General features: G+C 49.8%; 1 protein-coding gene across 1 annotated transcript in view; it reads right to left on the reverse strand.

The window, feature by feature from the left end:
• SNRNP200 (small nuclear ribonucleoprotein U5 subunit 200) overlaps positions 1-24,593 on the reverse strand; it is a 33,020-nt gene that overhangs the window by 4,906 nt on the left and 3,521 nt on the right. The window contains exons 4-38 of the mRNA XM_058042429.1: positions 22,940-23,132; positions 22,251-22,306; positions 21,304-21,402; positions 20,393-20,545; positions 19,799-19,898; positions 19,221-19,357; positions 18,840-18,923; positions 18,206-18,379; positions 17,581-17,718; positions 16,745-16,900; positions 15,920-16,090; positions 15,236-15,429; positions 14,293-14,416; positions 13,092-13,241; positions 12,250-12,360; positions 11,592-11,723; positions 10,722-10,910; positions 9,922-10,119; positions 9,394-9,546; positions 8,916-8,996; positions 8,498-8,581; positions 8,149-8,255; positions 7,951-8,069; positions 7,092-7,246; positions 6,347-6,536; positions 5,730-5,903; positions 4,847-5,007; positions 4,289-4,516; positions 3,593-3,784; positions 3,077-3,255; positions 2,364-2,515; positions 1,620-1,728; positions 1,277-1,385; positions 822-1,011; positions 53-217 (exon numbers count right to left, since the gene is read on the reverse strand). Coding sequence (XP_057898412.1) covers positions 53-217; positions 822-1,011; positions 1,277-1,385; positions 1,620-1,728; positions 2,364-2,515; positions 3,077-3,255; positions 3,593-3,784; positions 4,289-4,516; positions 4,847-5,007; positions 5,730-5,903; positions 6,347-6,536; positions 7,092-7,246; positions 7,951-8,069; positions 8,149-8,255; positions 8,498-8,581; positions 8,916-8,996; positions 9,394-9,546; positions 9,922-10,119; positions 10,722-10,910; positions 11,592-11,723; positions 12,250-12,360; positions 13,092-13,241; positions 14,293-14,416; positions 15,236-15,429; positions 15,920-16,090; positions 16,745-16,900; positions 17,581-17,718; positions 18,206-18,379; positions 18,840-18,923; positions 19,221-19,357; positions 19,799-19,898; positions 20,393-20,545; positions 21,304-21,402; positions 22,251-22,306; positions 22,940-23,132 — 5,107 coding nt within the window. The remainder of the gene's footprint in view (positions 1-52; positions 218-821; positions 1,012-1,276; positions 1,386-1,619; positions 1,729-2,363; positions 2,516-3,076; positions 3,256-3,592; positions 3,785-4,288; positions 4,517-4,846; positions 5,008-5,729; positions 5,904-6,346; positions 6,537-7,091; positions 7,247-7,950; positions 8,070-8,148; positions 8,256-8,497; positions 8,582-8,915; positions 8,997-9,393; positions 9,547-9,921; positions 10,120-10,721; positions 10,911-11,591; positions 11,724-12,249; positions 12,361-13,091; positions 13,242-14,292; positions 14,417-15,235; positions 15,430-15,919; positions 16,091-16,744; positions 16,901-17,580; positions 17,719-18,205; positions 18,380-18,839; positions 18,924-19,220; positions 19,358-19,798; positions 19,899-20,392; positions 20,546-21,303; positions 21,403-22,250; positions 22,307-22,939; positions 23,133-24,593) is intronic.

Consider the following 24,593-nt stretch of genomic DNA (forward strand, 5'->3'; position numbering starts at 1 on the left):
AGCCCCACGGATTTTTTTGGGGAAAAGGGCGGAATCCCGGGGTTTTGGGCACCTATGGTGGTGTAGTTGATGTAGTAGTAGGCAGCGATCATGCCCAGGTTGAGGGGGGCCACGTCCATCTCGTCCTCGATGCTGATGCACTTGGACTGCTCCAGGTCGCTGAGGGTCTGCTCCACCAGCTCCGACAGGTGATCCGACAGGTGCCGGTGGGACACGCCTGCGGTGGGATTGGAGGGTCATGGGAGTGATGGGATTGGGATGGGAACAATGGGATTGCGATGGGAGTGATGGGATTGGGATAGATGGGATGGAATGGGAATGATGGGATGGGATGGATGGGGTTGGGATGGATGGGGTGGGGTGGGATGGGAATGATGGGATTGGGATGGGAGTGATGGGATTGGGATGGATGGGAATGATGGGACTGGCATGGATGGGAATGATGGGATGGGATTGGAATGGGATGGGAATGGGATGGGAATGATGGGATTGGGATGGATGGGGTGGGGTGAGATGCAATGGGATAATGGGATGGGAGGGATTATGGGATAATGGGGTAATGGGATGAAATAATGGGATGGGGTAATGCAATGGGGTAACAGGATAATGGGGTAATTGGAAAATGGGATGGGGTAATGGGATAACGAGAATATGGGATAATGGAATAATGGAGGGATGGGATAGGATGGGATCCAGGGGATGGGAACATGGATGGGATGGGAAATGATGGGATGGCCAGCACCATTTCCACCCCAGAACACTCCCAAGGACCATTCCCAGGCTGCACGAGCTCCCTGCTGGCACGCAGAGCCCATTCCCACCTTGCAGGTTGTAGTAGTTGGGGTTCTGGGTCATCCTGCGGTACAGGAAGGTCCAGGTCAGGTAGTCCACGGCGTCCTGCTTGTTCTCGATGGTCTTGGTGACGATCTCGGCGTTGAAGTGGTCGTGCATGCAGTGGTCCAGGTGGGACTCCACCGGCAGAGGCTCGTACAGGAACTTCTTGAAGAAATCCTGTCGCAGGATGGGGCAGGAAAAGGGAAAGAATTCAAGATTTCATCCCAAAAATAGTGTGGGAACACCCAGTGCTGGGAGGGTTTGGATTGTCCTCATGGTGATCCCAACCATGTGTTGAGGATGAGTGAGGGTTTGGATCCTGTCCCATTCCGTTCCACTCCATCCCATCAATCCCACCCCAACCCTGGTGAGGCTCATCCACCATCTGGAGGAGGCCAGCCCTGGCTGGAATCCCAGGAACGCCCCCAGATCCATGTCCCACCTTCTTGGAGCCCTGGCACATGATGACGCAGCGCCCCTCGTCGTCCTGCAGCGGGCGGTTGGCGTGGCCGACCATCTGCAGCACGTCGTAGATGGGGTAATCCACGTACCTGCAGGGCCAGGGCGTCAGCAGCGCCCCAAGGACCCCAATCCCAATCCCATCCATCCTCTCCTACCTGGGATCCTGATCCCATCTTGTTCCCAATCCCATTCATCCCATCTCACTGATCCCTGTGATCCCTTTGATTCCACCCCATCCCATCCATCCCTATCCCAATCCCACCCCATGGATCCCATCCCAATCCCAAACCCATCCCACGCCGCGGGGCCGGGGCGGTGCTCACGCGTGGATCTTGCCGTTGTAGTACTGCGTGTCCATGATGATCACCAGGTGTGCCGAGATGTTCATGCCCCAGCAGAGGCTGCGCGAGGCCACCATCACCTGCACGGCTCCTGGGGGCGGGAGGGCACCCGGGGTCAGGGGGACAGAGACCCCGGGATCAGGGTACGCGGAGAGAGGGGTGGGGAAGAGCCCGGAATTTCTGGGGTGGGAGGTGGAGATCCATCCAATCCCAGTCTCTGTCCCAGCCATCCCAATCCTGATCCCATTTTATCCCATCCATCCCATCAATCCCAACCCCAAAAATCAATCTCATCCCACCCCAATCCTGATCCCAATCCCAATCTCAATCCCTTCCCATCCTCTCTAATCCATCCCATGAATCTCAGCCCCAAAATCAATCTCATCCCATCCCAATCCCAATCCTGATTGCAATCCCAATCTCTATCCCATCCCATCCATCCCAACCCCAAGATCAATCTCACCCAATCCCAATCCCGATCCTGATTCCAAACACAATCTCTATCCCATCTCCAAAATGAGTCTCATCCCATCCCGATTCCAATCCCAATTTTTATCCTATCCCATCCTCTCCATCCCATTCCATCTCATCAATCCCAACCCCAAAATCAATCTCATGTCATCCCAATCTCTATCCCTTCCCATCCTATCCTTTCCATCCCATCCTATCCCATCCCATCCCCAAGATCAATCCCACCCCACGCCGCCGCCCCCGCTGTGCCCTGACCGGAGCTGAAGAGCTGCTCCACCACGCGCCGCTCCATGGCCGTGAGCCCCTCGTGCAGGTACCCGACCCCGTTCACCAGCGTCTCCTTCAGCGTGGGGTCGCTCAGCTTCTCCAGGTACGGCACCAGGTCCTTCTCGGCGCAGTGCAGGAACCTGGGGGGCATCCGGGAGTTGGGAAAGGCCTTTGGGATCACCCATCCCATCCCATCCTAGACTCAATCCTATCCCATCCCATCAACACGTTGCCCCCTTTGATCCCATCCCCTTAATCCCACTGATTCAAATCTCAGTCCCAATCCCATCCCATCCAATCCCACCCCATGATCCCCCTCTTCTCCAAGCCAAGTCCCCTCAGCTCCCTCAGGAATTCCCCATCTCCACCTCCAACCCCATATCCCACCCCTGGATGTTCTCCAACCCCATAATCCTACCCTGGATGTTCTCCAACCCTATAAACGTACCCTGGATATTCTCCAACCCCATATCCCACCCCTGGACATTCTCCAACCCCATAACTCATCCCAGATCCCTCAGGAATTCCCCATCTCCACCGCCAACCCCATATCCCACCCCTGGATGTTCTCCAACCCCATAACTCATCCCAGATCCCTCAGGAATTCCCCATCTCCACCTCCAACCCCATATCCCAACCCTGGACCTTCTCCAGCCCCACAACCCATCCCGTGGTGTCCCCAGGTGTCCCCCAGGTGCCACCTGTGGCGCTGGACGTCGGAGGCGCAGGTGGTCAGGATGTTGATGGCCGTGAGCCGGGTCTGTTTGCGGGACGGGACGAAGACCAGGACGGGTTTTTTGGGCGAGTGCTTCATCACGGCGTGGTACACGGGCTTAGCCATGGACAGCAGCCGCGTCTGCGTGTGGCTGATGTTGAAACCCTGCCAAAAACCCCAAAGCCAGATGGATCACAAAGGATTCCCTGCCAAACTGGTGGGAAAGCCTGGAAAATCTGCATAATTCCAGCATGGTAATGATTGATCCTTGGATTGGTGATCAATGGCCAATCCCAATCTCAGTCCCAAGGGATCATGGCCAAGAATGACCAACAATCCCAATGGAGCATGACCAAGAATAACCAACAATCCCAATGGATTATGGCCAAGAATAACCAATGATCCCAATGGATCATGACCAAGAATAACCAACAATCCCAATGGATTATGGCCAAGAATAACCAACTATCCCAAGGGATTTTCCCAAGAATCCCGTCCCTACCTGGATGTGCAGCTCCAGGGGCACGGGCCGCACGTTGGGGTGGAAGTTGAAGGTGGCCGTGGCGCTGCAGCCCAGCCAGTGCGCCACGTCCTTGGCGTTGGACAGCGACGAGCTCAGCGCCACGATGCGGATCGGCCGCTCGATCTGCGACGAGATGTAGCGCATGCGCGAGCAGATCACCTCCAGCACGGGCTGTGGGGGATAAACGGGATTGGAAATGGGATTGGGAATGGGATCCACGAGCAGATCATGTCTAGCATGGGCTGTGGGGAATAAATGGGATTGGGAATGGGATTGGGATGAGATCCAGCCAGGAGAACCCATAGAAACTCCTCCTGAGCTTCCTGAGAGACAAATGGAACAGGATCAGGATCAGAAAAGGGATCAGGATTGGGATCAGGACCTGGATCAGAAGCAAGATCAGGAATGAGATCAGGAGCAGGATCAGGATCAGAAATGGAATCGGGACCAGGATCAGAAGCAGGATCAGGAGTGGGATCAGGAGCAGGATCAGGACTGTTCCTGGCTGAGATCCATCCAGGACATGCCATAGGAACCCCTTCTGACCCTCCCATCCCATTCCCATCCCATCAGATCAATTCCCACCAGCAAAACCTTCTCCAAAACAACTCAAAACCCCACTGGGAACCTCCCATTCCAGTGGACCCATCCTCACCCCACTGCCAGGACTCTCACCCCATTCTCGCCCCCAATCAGGTGCACTTCATCCACGATGAACAGGTTGACGTTCTGGACGTTCTTGCGCTGCTTCCAGCGGCGGGAGAGGATGTCCCACTTCTCCGGGGTGCTGATGATGATGTTCCCTTTGCCCAGCAGCTTCAGGTCCGTGCTGGTCTCCCCCGTGAGCAGCACCACCTTCTTGTTGAGGCGCTCCTGGAACTTCTCATACCAATCCATGAAAACCTGGGGAAACGGGGATTGGCTTTGAATTCAGGAGGTTCCCAGAATTCATACAGGGGAGGTGGTGTTACCCCTGAAATTCCCAAATTCCTCTCAAATTGAGGAAATTCCCAGCAAATTCCCTTTGAAATGGGGCAATTCCCTCCAAATTCCTCTCAAAATGGGGCAATTCCCACCAAACTGTGGCAATTCCCTCCAAACTCCCCCCAAACTGAAGCAATTCCCACCAAATCCCCCCGGAAGCAGCAGGACAGTCAAACCCCGAGCGGATCCCAAAGAATTGTGGGGTGAAGGTGGGAAAATTCCCTTCTCCAGGGAATTCCTGGCGCCCACCTGCTCGGCCAGGGCCTCCATGGGGGTGATGTAGACACAGCGGCCCTCGGAGTTCTGCAGGAGCATGCGCAGGATGGCGAACTCGGCGCAAATGGTTTTGCCGCTGCCCGTGGGCGCGCCCACGAAGACGTTGTCGTCGCTGTTGTACACCGTGTTGAACACTGGGCAAACGGGAAATTCCCGGGGGTTTAGAGGGAAAAAAAAAATTTGGGAATGGGGTGAGGATCCAGCTGGAGGGAGAGATCTGGGGAATGTCTTCAGGGATAAATCACTGATCACAAAATTTTGGGAGAGCGGATAATCCATGGATCCAAACCTTTGGGACAGGATAAACCACACATCTGAAAACTCTGGGAATAGGGGATAATCCATAGATCCCAACCATGGATCCCAAAACTGTGGGAGAGGGGATAAACCATGGATCCCAAAAACTCTGGGAACAGAGACAAACCACGGATCCCAAAATTTTGGGAGAGGGAATAATTGCAGATCCCAGAACTCTGAGTGGATAAACCATGGATCCCAAAAGTCTGGGAATGGGGATAAACCACGGATCCAAAAATTCTGGGACAGGATAAACCACACATCCAAAATCTTTGGGAATAGGGGATAAACCATGGATCCCAAAACTCTGGGAACAGAGGATTAACCACAGATCCCAACATTTGGAATAGTGAATAATCCATGGATCCCAAAAGTCTGGGAAAGATGAAATTCATGTGGAACAAGCAGAAGGACCAATCACAACCTCCAGAACCCGCTGTCCCCATCAAAAACCCCAAACCGTCAAACCACCACACAATTCCCCACCCCCCCAAAAAATTCCTCCCAAAACCACCAAATCCTGGTAAATCCCATCAGGATGAGGGCCTGGAAGCCCCACCTTGAGTCTGGATGGGGTTGAAGAAGGGGAACTTGTCCTGGTAGAGGCTCTCGAAGGCGCTGTTGCGCAGCGCCGACACCGGCAGCGGCTGCAGGTCCAGCAGCTCTGTGGGCGGCGGGTATTTCTCCGGAAGGATCAGGTGCCGGAAGGAAACGGGGAGCTGGGTCTCACAGGCTGGAGGAGGGAAAGAATTCCTGGAATTTTCCATGTGGATGGATCCAGGGGGTCTGGATTTGCCATGGGGGTGAGGTTGGAAAGAGGGGAAGGGGATGGGAAATGGATGGCGGAGGTTTGGGGTGAGGGAAAAAACCCAGATTCCAAAGGTTTGGGAATAGGAATAAAAAACAGATCCCAAAGCTCTGGGAGAAGGGATAAAAAACCCCAGGAAAAACTCCAGAATAAACCCCAATAAAGAGGCACTCACAGAGCCATAAAACCTGGGATAAACCCCAGGAAAAACCAGGAATAAAACCAGTAAAATCCAGAAATAAAACCCAGGAAAAAACAGGAATAAATCCCAAGGAAAAAATGGGGGGAAAAGCAGGAAAAATCCAGGAATAAAAGCAGAAAAAAACAGGAATAAAAGCAGGAATAAACCCAGGAAAAGGGGCACTTACAAAGCCAGCGGTCGGACACCACCCGGATGAAATACTGAGGGGGCAGGGGCTCGAAGACGGGCACAAAAAATGTCACCAGGTGCTCGTCCTGGGCATATTTGGCCTTGAGCAGGAAATATTCGTGGTGCAGGATCACCTCGCTGTCCACGTCTTCCACCAGGATCCAGAAGGCCTCAGAGGAGCCGTGAACCTGGAAAAAAGAAGGGGAAATTCTCAATTCCCTGTCCCAGCCCTCACAATTCCAAGTGTTCCGTCTGCAAAATGGCTCCTTTTCTAACCAGAATTGTGTTTTTAAACCTGAATCCCAGATTTTCTGGTTTTGCACAATCAGGGCATTTTCCCTTGATGATTTTCACAATCCTGCCCCATAAATCCCATTATTCCCCCCAATCAGGGCATTTTCCCCTCATGATTTCCACATCCTAGCCCCAGAATCCCCCATTTTCCCTCACATTTTCCCTCAGGATTTCCACACCCCAACCTCCCAATTCCCCATCTCCCCTCACAATTTCTATACCCCAACCCAATAAATCCCATTATTCCCCCCAATCAGGACATTTCCCCCTCATGATTTCCACATCCTAGCTCCAGAATTCCCCTTTTTCCCTCATGATTTCCACATCACAGCCCCAGAATCCCCAATTTTCCCTCACATTTTCCCTCACAATTTCCACCTCCTGACCCCAAATTCCCCCTTGCCCACCCCATAACCCACTTTTCCCACCCCAAATCCCCCCTTTCCCACCTTTTCGTCCCACTGGAAGTCGGGCGCGATGGTGAGCTCCACCTTGAGTGTGGAGCGCGTGATGGGCTGCAGGTGCACAGACAGCTCCAGCTTCGGGAACAGGTGCACGTATTTATGGATGGTTTTCCCCATTTTCGGCATCCGGATCAGCTCTCCTGTGAGGGAGAAAAAAATAATAAGGGATGGGGTCAGGGAGGATCCCAAAAAGAGCGGGATTCGGAGGGTGAGGCCTTTGCGGCTGGTCCAGACAACCAGTGAAATTCCTGGAGAAATTTCCCAATTTCTGAGGGAAATTCCCCCATTTATGAGTAAAACTCTCCCATTTCTGAAGGAAATTTCCCAATTTCGAACAGAAAATTCCCCATTTCTGAGAGAAAAACATGGAGGAATTTCCCCATTTCTGAGGGGATATGCTGCAGAAATTCCCCATTTCTGAGGGAAATTGCCCCATTTCTGAAGGAAGTTCCCTCATTTCTCAGGGAAAATCCTGGAGAAAATCCCCTATTTCTGAGTCAAACTCCTTAATTTCTGAGGGGAAATTCTTGGAGAAATTCCTCTCCCTCATAACAAAGATTTTTTTTCTCAAAATCCCATCTAAACCAGGATTTGGGGGATTTTAACCCAGATTTGGGGGATTTTTGCCCGGATTTGGGGGATTTTCCCATGCCACAACCCCAAACCCCTCCCCAGCCTGGACTTGGGGGATTTTAGCCTGAATTTTGGAGATTTTAACCAGAATTCAGGGGATTTTAACCCAGATTCAGGAGATTTTTAGCCCAGATTCAGGGATTTCTCCCATGCCACAATCCTAAACTCCTCCCCATCCCCGATTTGTGTGATTTCCCCCCCATTTCAGCACCGATCTCATTGTGGTTGAGGTCGTAGAGGCGCTCGAAGGGGAAATTCTTCTTCTCTATCTTCTTCACCACCTCCTCGGGCAGCTTCTTGAACTGGCGCAGGGGACACATGGACTGCCACCTGTGGGGACAACTCAGGGACTCAGGGAACTGCAGGAATTTGGGGGAATTTTGGGGAATTCGGCGGGGTCAGGACTCACATGCGCTTGTCAATCATCTTGCAGAGGTTGAGGGTCTTGTCGGTGAGCTGGGCCCAGCCGCGGTTCAGGACGATCTCAAAGATGGCTCTCATCAGCCTCCCGGCCGACTGCGGGGCAGGGAAGGGTTTTGGGGTCACATCCTGGGCATTCCCAAATTCCCATCCCACCCTGTGTGCCAGCTCGGAGGGGTTTGGGTGGGAATGACCAAAAATCCCAATTGGTGCCACCACAACCGGTGCCATCGCACAGCGTCGGCCCTGGACACCTCCAGGGGTCCCAGGTGCTCTGGGAATTCCATCCCAACCCCTCACCAATCCCACTGGGAATTCTGAGGGAATTCCTGGCTCACCTGGGTGACGTAGACCATGTCGGCCATGAGGGCAAACCCCTCCAGCTTCAGCTGCGAGATGAAGGCCTGGAGCAGGACGTTGATCTGGGAACGGTGATGGAAAAACCCTCAGGGAATATCCCAAGAAAGCTGCTTTGCCTGGAGCTTCATTCCCAAGGAAACCTTTCCCTGTTCCCCAATTTCCCCAAAAAGCTCCTTTTCCTGGTTCCAAATTTCCAAGGAAACCTCCTTTTCCTGGTCCCAAATTTTCCAGGCAATCTGCTTTTCCTGCCACCCAATTCCCTTCTCCCACCTCCCTTTCCATCCTCCCTCAATCCCACAGATCTCCTGGATCTCTCTGAGCTTCCCAGCCCCATCCAGGACATCCCAGAGAGGGTAGGGAGCAGAATTCCTGCTGGGAATTCCCAGCAGGGCTCACCTTGGCACTGGGCTCCTCGATGCTCTCCTTCACCGGGATCGGGACTCGCTCCAGAAGCTTCTGCAGCTCCAGCTTCTCCTCCTGGGGAAAACAGGGATGGATGGTGGGTGATGGCTGTTGAGTGTTGTTGGGTGATGGTTTTTGGGTGCTGTTGGGTGATGTTCATTGGGTGTTGGGTGACAGTTGTTGGGTGCTGTTGGGTGTTGTTGGGTCATGGCTGTTGGCTGTTAATCAATGGCAGTTGGGTATTGTTAGGTGATGGTTGTTGGGTGGGGTTGGGTGGTGTTGGCTGTTGGCTGTTGTTGGGTGATGGCTGTTGGCTGTTGTTGGCTGTTGAGTGATGGCTGCTGGGAGTTGGACAATGGCTGTTGGCTGTTGTTGGGTGACAGCTGTTGGGTGTTTGATGTTGGACATTGGGTGTTGGGTGACGGCTGTTGGGTGTTTGATGTCGGCTGTTGGGTGCTGTCTGTTCCCGTACCTCGCGCACGGTGATGTTGCGGAACTCCGAGGACAGGGAGAAGACGCGGAACAGCTCGATCTCGCTCAGGGTGGGTTTCAGCAGCTGGTTGTACGTCTGCACCGTCTCGTTGGTGATGTAGTAATGGCTGGCAATGCGGCCCAGCTCCGTCACCTGCCGGGACAGTCAGGATAAACCATGGGAACAGTCAGGATAAACCATGGGAACAGTCAGGATAAACCATGGGAACAGTCAGGATAAACCACAGGAACAGCTGGGATAAACCATGGGAATGGCTGGGACAAACCATGGGAATGGCTGGGATAAACCACAGGGTCAGGATAAACCACAAGAATGGCCAGGATAAACCACGGGAATGGCCAGGAGTACAGCCAGAAAAACTGGAAGGAACCACAGGAATGGTGAGGAGAAAAATGGCCAGGAGAACAATGGGAATGGCCAGGAGAAACCCACAAGAACCTCCCACCTAAAAATCCCCATTTTTTTCCCCCTCCCACCCAGAAATCCCCATTTTTTTTGCCATCTCACCTGGAAATTCCCGGTTTTCTTGTCGTACTTGACCAGGTTGTTCTTGTCGAGCATCAGGGCCGCGGTGTGGACAAGGTCGAGGCGCCGCTGCTCCAGGAGCGGATCCGCCTTCAGGTCGTCGTGGGAGATGCCGTAAAGGGTCGGCGACCGCAGCATCCGGATGTACAGGTAGGTGTAGCCCAGCCAGTTCACAGCATCCTACAGAATTCCCAAATCCTCAGTGATCCCTGGGATTCCTGGCATGCCCAGGGAGCTCCAGAGCGGAGCTGAGCCCAGGAAAATCCCACAAAACAGAGCCGTGAAATCCAGGGAAATCTGCTTTTATTGGTGTTCAAGTTTCCCAGAAAAGTTGGTTTTCCTTGCCCCTAATTTCTCAGAAATTGGGAATTTCAGGAATTTTACAGGGAAAATCCCTGGTGCACCATTTCCCTGAAAAGCTGCTTTTCCTGGTTCCTAATTTCTCAGAAAATCTGCTTTTCCTGGTGTCCAATTTCCCTGCAAAGCTGCTTTTCCTTGCCATAAATTTCCAAGGAAATCTGCTTTTCCTGGTGCCCAATTCCCTTTACCCACATCTCCTGGAAAATATTCTGGCATTAACCCTAAAACACCCTCAGATTTTCCATTCCCACCCTAAAAACCTTTTCAAGAACACCCCAAACACCCCAATCCCAAAAATCCCCACCTGGGATTGGGCACGGAATTCTTGAGGAATTATCTCAGGTAGGTTTGGACAAGGAATTATCTCAGGGGGCAGAACCACGGCCACAAATCCCTGCAGGAAATCGGGAATTTCACCCAACCTTGGCATTCTGGACATTGCCGAGCACGGCCTCGGCGTTGAGCATGTCCGGGAGCTTGGCCACCATCTGGCTCTCGATGGGCAGCTGCTGGTTGAGCAGGGAGAGGTAATACTGGAGCTCTCCGTGGGAAGTGATGAGAATTCCTTCTCCTTTTGTGTCGTACTGGGGCCTCCCGGCACGGCCCAGCATCTGAAACCAGGAGAAACAGCTCAGGGAACTTGGAATTCTTGAGAGATCATCTCAGGTGGGTTTGGGCATGGAGTTATCTGAGGTGGATCTGGGCATAGAGTTCTTGAGGGATTATCTCAGGTGGGTTTGGGCATGGAGTTATCTCAGGTGGGTTTGGGCATGGAATTCTTGAGGAAATATCTCAGGTGGGTTTGGGTGTGGAATTCTTGAGGGATTATCTCAGGGGGATCTGGGCATGGAGTTCTTGAGGAAACATCTCAGGAGGATCTGGGCAAGGAATTCTTGAGGGATTATCTCAGGTGGGTTTGGGCATGGAGTTATCTCAGGTGGGTTTGGGCATGGAATTCTTGAGGAAATATCTCAGGTGGGTTTGGGTGTGGAATTCTTGAGGGATTATCTCAGGGGGATCTGGGCATGGAATTCTTGAGGAAACATCTCAGGAGGATCTGGGCAAGGAATTCTTGAGGGATTATCTCAGGTGGGTTTGGACATGGAATTATCTCAAGTGGATCTGGGCATGGAGTTCTTGAGGAATTATCTGGAATGATCTGGACATGGAATTCTTGAGGAACTTTTCCCCCTCCTCTCCAACCTCACACCACCATGAAGATCGAGGAGGACCTCCAAAACCAGGATGTTGGATGGGATATGAGGCCAGGAAGGTCCTCCTGGAGGTCCCACCTGGAGGATGTCCAGTGCTCCCAGCTCTGTCCAGCGCCCCTTCTCCGGGCTGTACACCTGTGTGCCTTTGATGATCACCGTGTGCGCTGGCAGGTTCACGCCCCAGGCCAGCGTGGCTGTGGACACCAGGACCTGCAGGGAAACTGGGGTCAGATCCAGGAGGAACCTCCAAATCCATCAAATAACTAGGGTCAGATCCAGGAGGAACCTTCAAATCCATCCCAAACCAGGGATCAGATCCAGCAGAAACCTCCAAATCCACTCAGGAACCTCCAAATCCACCCAAAATCTAGGATCAGATACAGCAGGAGCCTTCAAATCCACCCAGGAACTTCCAAATCCACACAAAAATCTCCAGATCCACCCAAAAACCAGGGACCAGATTCACCAGGAACCTTCAAATCCATCCAGGAACTTCCAAATCCATCCTGGAACCTCCAGATCCAACGAGGAACTTCCAAATCCATCCTGGAACCTTCAGATCCAACCAGGAACTTCCAAATTCACCCAAACCCTCCATTAAAAACTTCCTTTTCCACCCAAACAACTCCATTTTCATCTCCCATTTAATCCTTGAGGCAAATCCCTTTTTTTCCACATCAGAGCAGGATCCCAAATGAAATTTTTTTGGGATTTAAATCTGGAATTGGGGTCCCACCTGGATGTGTTTGTCGGCGAACAGATCCTCCACCAAGGTGCGGTCGACGCGCGTCATGCCGGCGTGGTGGATGGCGAAGCCGTAGGGGAGGAGATCCTTCAGCTCCAGGTTCTGGGGGAAAGCAAATCCCAATAAATTCCAGGGAAAAATTGGGAAAAATATTCCAAGGGAAAATTTTGGGATCACCACAGGATGGGGTTGGACAGGGTGGAGAAGTCATCACGGCGTGTCCGGCATAAAACCTCTTGGGAATGGGGGATCCACCAACTTTTCTTTGAGGGAATTTACCCAAATTTCTCCACTTCCTCCATGGATAGAAGGCCAGAAATCGCCTTTTCCCCACCAGATTTTCCCAATTTTTCCTGCTTTTTCCGTGCTTTTCCCCATTTTTTCCCTGCCACATTTTCCTGATTTTTCCTGTTTTACCCTGCCACATTTTCCTGATTTTACCCAATTTTTCCTGCTTTTTTTCCCTGCTGGATTTTCCTGCTTTTTGCCAACTTTCCCACATTTTCCCTGTCAGATTTTCATGATTTTTTCCCAATTTTTCCTGGGATTTTCCCTGCTGGATTTTCCCAATTTTTCCGTGCTGGATTTTCCTGTGTTTTCCCTGCCAGACTTTCCCAATTTTTCCCTGCTGGATTTTCCTGCTTTTTCCCATTTTTTCCCTGCCACATTTTCCTGATTTTTCCCAATTATCCGGCATTTTCCCTACCAGATTTTCCCAATTTTCCCCTGGATTTTCCTGCATTTCCCCTGCCAGATTTTCCCGCTTTTTCTGAATTTTCCTGCGTTTTCCCTGCCACATTTTCCTGACTTTCCCCATTTTTCCCCAGGCTCACCTTGCACTGCTCGGCCTCCGTCCGCAGCACCTCGGTGGAGGCCGAGCCCTCCCTGAGGAACAGCCCCAGCGTGTCCTTCTCCAGGCACATGTCCCGGATGGCCCGCGCCGTCTTGCCGGTCTCCTTCCGCGAGTGCACGAACACGAGCACCTGCAAAAACCGGGAGCAGCTGGAGAAAACCTGGGATCAGCCTGGGAAAAAAACAGGATCAGTCTGGAAAAGGAGCTGGGATCAGTCTGGGAAAAACTGGGATCACTCTGGGATCAGCCTGGAATCAGCCAGGGAAAAACCAGGATCAGCCTGGGAAAACCTGGGATCACAGCTGGAGAAAACCTGGGATCAGCCAGGGAAAAACTGGGATCAGCCTGGGATCAGGCTGGGAAAAGAGCTGGGATCAGGCTGGGAAAAGAGCTGGGATTAGCCAGGGAAAAACTGGGATCAGCCTGGGATCAGGCTGGGAAAAGAGCTGGGATCAGCCCAGGATCAGCCTAGGAAAAACCAGGATCAGTCTGGGATCAGCCCAGGAAAAACCAAGATCAGCCTGGGAAAAGAGCTGGAATCAGCCTGGGAAAAACCAGGATCAGTCTGGGAAAACCAGGATCAGTCTGAGATAAGCCTGAGAAAAACCAGGATCAGCTCCTGGGATTAGCCTTGGATTCCTGGGAAAAGAGGTGGAACCAGCCTGGGAAAATCCAGGATCAGCCTGGGAAAACCTGGAATCAGCCTGGGATCAGCCTAAAAAAACAGGATCAGCTCCTGGGATTAGCCTGGGATCAGCCCGGGAAAAGAGCTGGGATCAGGCAGGGAAAAACCAGGATCAGTCTGGGAAAAATTGGGATCAGCTCCTGCGATCAGTCTTGGATTCCTGGGAAAAGAGCTGGGATCAGCCTGGGATCAGCCTAGGAAGAACTGGGATCAGACTGGGAAAAGTGGGAAAAGGGTGGGAGACTGAGGAAAGAGCTGGGATTTATCCAGGTGGAAATCCCTCTATCCCAAAAGGAAAATTCCAAATGAATCACCCCAAAAATGGGAAATCCCAAAAGCTCCACTCCACCAAACTCCTCTGCAGGATCAGCATCACAAAATGGGGTAAAAAAGGGGGGAAAAAATGCCATTTTTTTCAATAGGATTAAGGTGGAATTTTTGGGAATAATGGGGAAAAATGGGAAAAAAGGTGGGATTTGTGGCAATGAGGTGGGACCTGGTTCTTGCCGGCGTGCTCCATGATCTTCTCATAGACGATCTCGTTCATGATCTGGAAGCGTTTGATGGCTTTCTTCTCCGTGATGCCCACGTAGGTCTGCTCCAGGGGCACGGGCCGGAAGCTGGGAGGGAAAAATCCATGGGATTTGTGGGAAAAAATCCATGGAATTTATGGAAAAAAAATCCATGGAAAAGGGGGGGAATGTCAGTGGGATTTGTGGGGAAATATCTGTGGAAAACGGCAGATTTATGGGGAAAAAATCAGTGGAATTTATGGGGAAAAAATCCATGGAAAAATGGAATTTATGGAAAAAAATATGTGGGATTTATGGGAAAATATCCATGGAAAAGGGGGATTTATGGAAAAAAAAAATCAATGGAGTTAGTGGGAAAATATCCATGGAAAAATGAGATTTATAGAGAAAATGTGGTAAAAGAAATCCATGGAGAAGGAAATTTATGGAGAAATTGTGATCAAAAATCCATGGAAAAAAGCAATTTATGGAAAGAGCACCATGGAAAAAAAATCCATGGAAAAGGGAATTTATGGAGAAAATGGGACCAAAAAAATCCATGGAAAAGGGAATTTATGGAGAAAATGGGACCAAAGAAATCCATGGAAAAAGGAATTTATGGAAAGAGCATCATGAAAAAATCCATGGAAAAGGGAATTTCTGGAGAAACCACCATCAAAAAAATCCATAGAAAAGGGAATTTATGGAGGAAACTGCAACCAAAAAAATCCATGGAAAATGGAATTTATGGAGAAACCACCACCAAAAAAATCCATGGAAATGGAATTTATGGAGAAAATATGACCAGGAATCCATTGAAAATGGAATTTCTGGAGAATCTGTGACCAAGAACCCACAGAAAATGGAATTTCTGGAGAATCTGTGACCAAGAACCCACAGAAAATGGAATTTCCCCGTTCCCCGTACCTGTTGTCGAAGTAGAAGAGGCCCTTGGCCGGGTCCACGCGCAGGAAGGTGGCCACGTCCTCGTAGTTGGGCAGCGTGGCGCTGAGCCCCACCAGCCGCACGTCCTCCTGCGTCATCTCGATGTTGCGGATGGCCCTGGCCACCAGCGACTCCAGCACGGGCCCGCGGTCGTCGTGCAGGAGGTGGATCTCGTCCTGGGACAAGGGAGAGCGCAGGGATTGTCCTCCCTCACTTGATCACAAAGTTTGTCTGGTTCCACTGTGGGTGTCAGGGTTGGGCGGGCCCAAGGTTCTTCACCCCCAAAGCCCGGATCCACCTTGAGGAACACCTGAGGTTCTTCATCTCCAGACCCCAGACCCACCTGGAGAAACCCTTTGAGGTTGTCCACCCCAAACCCCAGATCCACCTTGAGGAACATCCGAGCTTCTCCACCTCCTGACCCCAGATCCATCTGGAGAAACCCTTTGAGGTTCTCCACCCCAAACCCAAGATCAACCCTGGGGTTCTCCACCCCAAACCCATATCCACCTTGAGGAACCCTTTGAGCTTCTCCACCCCAAACCTCAGATCCATCCTGAGGTTCTCCAGCCCCAAACCCATATCCACCTTGAGGAACACCTCGAGGAGCCCCAAACCCAAGCTGCACCTTGAGGAGCCCCCTCCGTGCCCTCTCCAGACGCTCACCAGGATGACCAGGCGCACCAGCTGGGTGTAGGTGCGCTCGCCGCCCTTGCGGGTGATGATGTCCCACTTCTCGGGCGTGCACACGATGATCTGCGTGGCGCTGATCTCCTCCTTGCACAGCTGGTGGTCCCCGGTCAGCTCGGCCACCGTGATCCCGTAGGTGGCCAAACGCTGGGAAAGACACATGGGATGAGCATGGAGAGACCTTTCCATGGAGGAACAATCCCAAAATCCCACCCAAATTCCTCCTGGTGTGGTTTGAGGGTGTTCCCTGAGATGAGATCCCAAATCCCACCTGGATGTCCTCTCCTGCCAGGGAGGTGTGCAAAGCCCCATGATCCTCTTTTCTCCAAGCTCAGTTCCTTTCCCAGATCCCTCAGGAATTCTCCATCCCTGAAGTTCTTCAATCCCATAACCCATTCCAGATCCCCCAGGAATTCTCCATCCCTGGACCTTCTCCTACCCCATATCCCATCCCAGACCCTCTTCTTCTCCCACCTGAGCTCCTTTCCCAGATCCCTCAGAAATTCTCCATCCCTGAAGTTCTCCAACCCCATATCCCATCCCAGATCCCTCAGGAGTTCTCCATCCCTGGACCTTCTTCTACCCCATAACCCATTCCAGATCCCTCAGCAATTCTCCAGAGCCTTCTCCTTGTTCTCCAGCCCCTTCCCCACCTCTGTTCCCAACCTCTCCATGATCCCAAACCTCCTCTTAGATCTGATCCGACCCATCTCCAACCCCAAACCTCCTCTGGGACCTGATCCCAAGCCTCCTTTTGGACCTGATCCCAAACCTGGAGCTCCGACCCCGCTGGTCCCTCACCTTGCTGAAGCTGCCGACCATCTCCTGCACCAGGGACCTCATGGGTGCGATGTAGATGATCTTGAAGTCGTCCACGTTGATGGTGCCGTCCATGTTGATGTGTTTGCCGATCTCCCTCAGCATGCACATCAGCGCCACGTTGGTCTTCCCCGCGCCCTGCCACCGAGACATTCCGTCCCAAAAAATCCCTAAATGTCCTGGAGCTATCCTGGACAGGTCCAAGGTTCTCCACGCCAGACCCCAGATACACCTTGAGGAACCCTGAGGTTCTCCAACCCCAAAACCAAGATCCACCTTGAGGAACCCCCTGAGCTTCTCTAACCCCAAACCCCAGATACACCTTGGGGAACCCTGAGGTTCTCCAGCCCCAAACCCCAGATCCATCCTGAGGAACACCTCGAGGAACTCCCTGAGCTTCTCTAACCAAACCCCACCTTGAGGAACACCTTGAGGAACCCTGAGGTTCTCCACCCAAAACCTCAGATCCACCTTGAGGAACCCTGAGCTTCTTCAACCTTAAACCCCAGATCCACCTTGAGGAGCCCTGATCTTCTCCACCTTCAAACCCCAAATCCACTCTGGGGAACACCTCGAGGAACTCCCTGAGCTTCTCCATGCCAAACTCCAGATCCACCTTGAGGAACACCATGAGAAAACCTGAAGTTCTCCACCCCAAACCCCAGATCCACCTTGAGGAACCCCTGAGCTTCTCCACCCCCAAAACATGTACCACATTCATCTTCCCCATGCCCTGAAATGGAGACATTTCACCCCCAAAAATCCCAAAAAATCCCGGAATTCTTCCCAAAAAAAAGCCCCAGAAGCCCAAATCTCACCGTGGGGGCGCAGAGCAGCAGGTTCTCATCAGACTCCAGCGCTGCCCGGAACAGTTTGCTCTGGATCCTGTTGAGGGTTTTGAAGCCCTCAAAACCAGCCTGAGCATATTTGGGGAGTTTTTCCACAGAAACCAATTGCTGGGAAGAGGGAAAATGTGGAAAAAAATGAATTTAGGGAATTTTCCAGGTCAGAAAATAAAAATTTAGGGGTGGGAATGAGGGAAAATTCAATTTTTATCATCTTAGATTCCATGGAAAAGTCAAATCCTCAAATCTCAAACTGAAACCAGTGTTAGGGAAAATATTTGGGATTAATCCCAACGTGGACACAAAAAAAAAAAGAAAAAAATAAAAATAAATCTTTTTTTTTCAATTATTTTGGGGACAAACCTCGTCAGCTCCAAAGGGTTTAGGTTTTCATAGGAAAAAATTAAAATAAATCCATTTTTTGGGAACAAACCTCATCAGCTCCAAAGGGTTTGGGTTTTCATGGAAAAAATGAAAATAAATCAAATTTTTCCCATTTTTTTGGAGGGACAAACTTGGTCAGCTCTGAAGGGTTTGGGTTTTCATGGGAAAAAAATGAAAATAAATCAATTTTTTGGGGTTTTTTTGGGGAACAAACCTCGTCAGCCCCAAAGGGTTTGGGTTTTAGGGCAGGAACGTGAACTTCCTCGTATCCCTTGCGCTGTCTCCGGAAAGATCCGTCCGGGAGCTGGCACCTCTTGTTGGCCATGAAGTGACTGCCCTGGGCAAACACCAGGTCCTCCAAATCCAGCACCTGCCTGGGAGCCAGAGCCTGGAAAATAATGGGGAAAATGAGAGAAATGGGGGGAAAAAAGTTTAAAAAAAATGGGGAAAATGGCGGAAAAAGGGGGGGGGAAATGATGGGAAAAGAAATGGGAAAAATGAGGGGGGAAAAATGAGGGGGGAAAAATGAGGGGGGAAAAATGAGGGGGGAAAAATGAGGGGGGAAAAATGAGGGGGGAAAAATGAGGGGGGAAAAATGAGGGGGGAAAAATGAGGGGGGAAAAATGAGGGGGAAAGAAATGGGGAAACAATGGGGGAAAAGGGGAAAAAGGGGAAACAATGGGGGGAAATATGGGGGGGAAATGGGGGGAAAAGTAAAAATAGGAATTGTTTCTCCTCATGTTTGAAAGAAAAGCTGCAGATTCCAAGCGGGACTCCATCTCCCCTGTGGGATCAAATGTTTTTGGGGATAGCTGGGGGTGTTGTGGGAGCAAATCCCAGGATTTTACCTCTCCTCCCTGGTCCAGGTCCATGGATTCCAGGTCGGTGTCCATGCGGGACTGGCGCACGCGTTCCCGCCGGGAGCGTTCCTCCTGAGGGGAAAAATCAGGATTCAACTCAAGTAAGAGGCTCAGAGTCCTCCAAAGTGCTCCTGTTCCCTCAAGTTTTTAGGAATAAAACAGGAATAACCATCTTTATAAACCAGGAATAATAATTTTTGGCGGGAAAACCAAATTTCCCCTCACAAAAATGGCTCCTACCAGGAGTGTTCCTCCTGAGGGGAAAAATCAGGATTCACCTCAGGTAAGAGGCTCAGACTCCTCTAAGCCCCCATTGCCAACCCCAAACCCAAATCCCACAAATCCTATAAATCCCATAAAATTCCTGACCCGGATCAGATCCTCTTTTTCTGTTTCATGGAGCTGGTAGAGGAATTTGGAGAGCTCGGGGTCGGCCTCCATCTTGCCCATGATGCGTTCCTTCTCCGCCTCGCTCTGTGCGCTGGCCAGCAGGGTACAGTACAAAACTAGGAAAAAATCAACATTCTTGGGATTTTTATGGGTTTTTTTGGGGACTCTGACAACATTTGTATAGGAATTTTATGGGATTTATTGGTATTTTTTATAATGGGATTTCCAAGAGAATTTTTTGGGATTTGTTGCGATTTCTATGGGGTTTTTTAATGGGACTTTATATTAATTTTTTGGGATTTCTATGGATTTTTATCTGAATTTTTTTTTTATTTTTATGGGATTTTATCTGAATTTTTTGGGACTTTAATGGGAATTTTGGGGATTTTTAAAATGGGATTTTTAATGGGAGTTTTGGGGACTTTTATGGGATTTGCTGTGAATTTTTGGGATTTTATGAAATTTGATGGCCTTTTTTTGGGATTTTGATGGATTTGATAGGGTTTTTTTGGGATTTCATGGCCAGAATTCCATTGGAAAAGGAAAACCAAACTCACTCATCATCCTGTGCTGCCTGAGGACCTTGATGAAGTCGAAGGTGTTGAAGCCTAGCAGCAGCACCAGCTGGTTCTCACATTCCCGGTCATCGCTGGCAGTCTGGGGATAAAAAAACATGAAATTCTCACACCGAGGGAATCCACATCCCTGATTTCCATGGGATGGAGGTGAGGAGAGGTTGGGAAAAGAGAGGTAAAAATTCCAGAAGCTAAAAAATTATCTTGAAAGCTAAAAAACAAACCAAAAAAATTCCCATTTTGCCTCAAAAATATGGAAATCGGGAAGGAAAAGACCCCATGACAATTTCCAAGGGAAAACCACCCCAAAATCCCATAAAGTCCCAAGGAATTAATTTTAACCCAAATTCCCAATTTTTAGAGGCGAAATTCTCCCAAATCCCAGGGATTTGATGACCACAGACCTTGAAGATCTCAAAAATTCCCATTTTACCAGAAATCAGGAAGGAACAAACTCATGGACAGCGATTTCCAAGGAGAAACCACCCCAAAATCCCAAGGAATGAATTTTGAACCAAAATCCCAATTTTTAGAGGGAGAATTCTCCCAAATCCCAGGGATTTCATGACCACAGACCTTGAGGATCTCCAGGACCTCGTCTGCCTTTTTCTGGGACACGATGGCGTCGTCGTAGAAGCGGCTGAGCTGGCGCTGCAGCCAGAAGGCGTCGATGTCCCGCGGGTGCAGATCCTTCTTCTTGGAGCTCATCAGCTCCCCCGAGGCCACCAGCTGCAAAATCCCCAAAATTCACATTATTCCTGGGATTTGAGGAAGTTTAGGGCCATGAAATCCCAAAAAATCTCATAAAATCCCATCATTCTCAAATTTTCAATGTCCTGTGGGCGGCAGGTTCTTCTTGTTGGAGCTCACCAGCTCCCCTGAGGCCACCAGCTGTAAAATCTCAAACATTCCCATCAAAAGTCCATAAAATCCAAACGAATCAAATAAAAATCCTGAAAAATTCCAAAAATTCCCACAAAAATCCCATCAAAATAAAAAAAACTACCATCAAAAAAATCCCCAAATTCCCATAAAAATCCCATTTAAAACATCCCATTAAAATCCCAAAATTCCCATAAAAATCCCCATAAAAATCGCCAAAAATCCCACTTAAAAAATCCCAACAAAAAAATTCCATTAAAATCCCAAAATTCCCATAAAAATCTCATTTTAAAAATCCAATTTTAAAACACCTCATTTTAAAAAGTCCAATTAAAAAATCCCAAAAAATCCCATTAAAAAACCCATCAAAATCCCATCCAAAAAAATCCCATTTACAAATTCCCATTAAAATTTTATTTAAAAAATCCCATTTAAAATCAAAAAAAAAATTCCCATTAAAACCTCATAAATACCCCAAAACCCCCAAAAAAACCCCCAAAAAATTCCATTAAAAACCCCAAAAAACCCCCATAAACATCCCATAAAAACCCCAAAAATTCCATAAAAACCCCAAATATCCCATTTCCCAGCAATCCCACACTCACGTTGGCCGACAGCGTGCAGCGCACCACGGCCTCGTCCCCCTCCAGGTCATCGTCCGACGCCTCGTCCCGAACCTCCCCGTAGATGTCCTCGTCCCCCTCCTGTGGGGACAGCCCTGATTTTATCCCTTTATTCCTCAAAAATCCCTTTATTCCTCAAAAATCCCATTTTTACCCTTCTTTTCCCCTCAAAATCCCTTTTTTCCCCCCTCAGAAATCCCTTTATTTTTTTGCCTCTTTTCCCCCCCAAATTCCATTTTATTCATTTCCTCCCAAAACATGGGATAAAGGGAAATGGGACAAAGGGAAATGGAAAAAGGATAAAGCAAAATGGGATAAAGGGAAATGGGAATGGGATCAAGGGAAAAGGGATAAAGAGATAAAAGGAAAAGGGATAAATGGGAATGGGATAAAAGTGGTCCCACAAGGAAAACGGACACAGGGAAATGGGATCAAGGTGGTGCCATGGAAAGAATTGGATAAAGGAAAATAAATGGGATAAAGGAAAATGGAAATGGGATGGAGGGAAATGGAAACGGGACAAAGGAAAATGGGATCAATGGGGAACCAGGAGGAAAATGGGACACAAGAAAATGTGGGGAACCAGGAGGAAAATGGGATAAAGTGAAATGGATTTAAGGGAAATGGAAATGGGATTTAAGGGAAATCGGATAAAGGTGGTTCCCTGAAAAAAATGGAATAAAGGGAAACAGGATAAAAGAAATAGGATGGAGAGAAATGGGATTAAAGTAAATGGAAATGGGATAAAGGAAAATGGGATCAATGGGGAACCAGGAAGAAAATGGGACACAGGAAAACGGGATGAAGGAATGTGGGATAAAGAAAATTGGGTAAAGTAAAATGGGACACAGGAAAATGGGAATGGGATTTAAGGAAAATGGGATTGAAGGGCAATGGGACAGGGGTGACCCCACAGGAGCCGTCCCCACCTCCTCGTCGGACTCGAACTGCACGTTCACCCCGTAGGTCTCATCGATGTTGTCATCTGCAGGGAACAGGGCATGCAATGGCTGGGAATGGCTGCAATTCCACATGGGATCCACCCAGAATTCACCCAAAATACACCTACATGGAATCCACTGGGAATGCCCGGAATTCTGACTGGGATCCACATGGAATCCACCCAGAATTCATCTGGAATCCAACCAAAATGTACCCAGAATTCACTGGGAATTCCCTCAGAATTCCGCATGGGATCCACCCACAATTCACCCGGAATCCCAAAAAAATCCCCCCAAAAAATAAATAATAATCCTGACAAGATAAAAAACAAATCCTGAAAAAGACCAATAAAACTGATAATATAATTATATATATATAGTAATATTGAAAAAAATAAAAAAAAACTTCAAAATTCCTCCCAAAATCGCAGAAAAAAATTGCAAAAAAGTTACCAAAAAAATCCTAAAAAAAATCCCCCAAAAATAAAAAATTTAAAAAATATACATAAAGTAATAGAGGAAAAAAAAAATATTTAAAATTCTGAAAAAATCCTCCAAAATGAAAATAAAAATTGTGAAAAAAATTGCAAAAAAATCCCTAAAAAATCCCAGAAAATCCCTAAAAAATCCCCCCAAAAGAATCAAAAAAATCCCCAAAATTCCCAAATTTGCCCTACCCATGTTCTGGATGTCCTTGTCCCCGCCGTAGTCGGTGATCTTCTTGCCCAGGTTGACCAGCACGTGGTAGCGCGTGTCGTCGGTGGGGCCCAGCAGCAGCTCCACCTCCTTGCGCCGCTCCTTGTCCCGCAGCTTCTCGTTCTTCAGCACGGCCAGGACCTCGTCTGCGGCCCCACACAGGATGTCCCGGGGCTGGGGAGGGACAGGACACCGGGAATGCTCAGCTGGGACCAGGCTGGAGCCACCCGGGACGCCGGGAGATGTCCCAGCTTGTGGTGGGACCAGGTGAGCTTTGGTGTTCCTCAAACCCAAACCATCCATGGTTCCTTCTGGAGATTTGGGTGGGATTTTGGGAAATAATATTGGGTGAGGAGCTGGGATCCTTAGAAGTGTCCAAGGCCAAGCTGGAGCCACCTGGGACACTGGGAGATGTTCCAGCTCGTGGTGGGACCAGGTGAGCTTTGGTGTTCCTCAAACCCAAACCGTCCGTGGTTCCATGGGCAGGTTTAGGTGGAATTTTGGGAAATAATATTGGGTGAGGAGCTGGGATCCTCAGAAGTGTCCAAGGCCAAGTTGGAGCCACCTGGGACACTGGAAGATGTCCCAGCTCGTGGTGGGACCAGGTGAGCTTTGGTGTTCCTCAAACCCAAACCATCCATGGTTCCTTCTGGAGATTTGGGTGGGATTTTGGGAAATAATATTGGGTGAGGAGCTGGGATCCTTAGAAGTGTCCAAGGCCAAGTTGGAGCCACCTGGGACACTGGGAGATGTCCCAGCTCGTGGTGGGACCAGGTGAGCTTTGGTGTTCCTCAAACCCAAACCGTCCGTGGTTCCTTCTGGAGATTTGGGTGGGATTTTGGGAAGAAACATTGGGTGAGGAGCTGGGATCCTTAGAAGTGTCCAAGGCCAAGTTGGAGCCACCTGGGACACTGGGAGATGTCCCAGCTCGTGGTGGGACCAGGTGAGCTTTGGTGTTCCTCAAACCCAAACCATCCATGGTTCCTTCTGGAGATTTGGGTGGGATTTTGGGAAATAATATTGGGTGAGGAGCTGGGATCCTTAGAAGAGTCCAAGGCCAAGTTGGAGCCACCTGGGACACTGGGAGATGTTCCAGCTCGTGGTGGGACCAGGTGAGCTTTGGTGTTCCTCAAACCCAAACCATCCATGGTTCCTTCTGGAGATTTGGGTGGGATTTTGGGAAGGAGCTCTTCCTTTTGGGAGTGATGAGAAGCTGGGATCCCTGGAAGTGTCCAAGACCAAGTTGGAGCCATCTGGGACACTGGGAAATGTCCCAACTCATGGTGGGACCTGATGAGCTTTAAGGTTCTTTCCAACCCAACCTATTCCATGGTTCCATGTGGAGATTTGGGTGGGATTTTGGGAGGAAATACTGGGTGAGGAGCTGGGATCCTCAGAACTGTCCAAGACCATTCTGGAGTCACCTGGGACAGTAGAAAGTGTGGGACCCATGGTGGGACCAGATGAGCTTTGGTGTTCCTCAAACCCAAACCATTCCATGATTCCACGGGCAGGTTTAGGTGGCATTTTGGGAAATTACATTGGGTGAGGAGCTGGGATCCTTAGAAGTGTCCAAGACCATTCTGGAGCCACCTCATCCAGTGAAAAATGCCCCAGCTCATGGTGGGACCTGCT

This window comes from Melospiza georgiana, chromosome 31 (genome assembly GCF_028018845.1).
Source record: "Melospiza georgiana isolate bMelGeo1 chromosome 31, bMelGeo1.pri, whole genome shotgun sequence".
In the NCBI taxonomy this organism is placed as follows: Eukaryota; Metazoa; Chordata; class Aves; order Passeriformes; family Passerellidae; genus Melospiza; species Melospiza georgiana.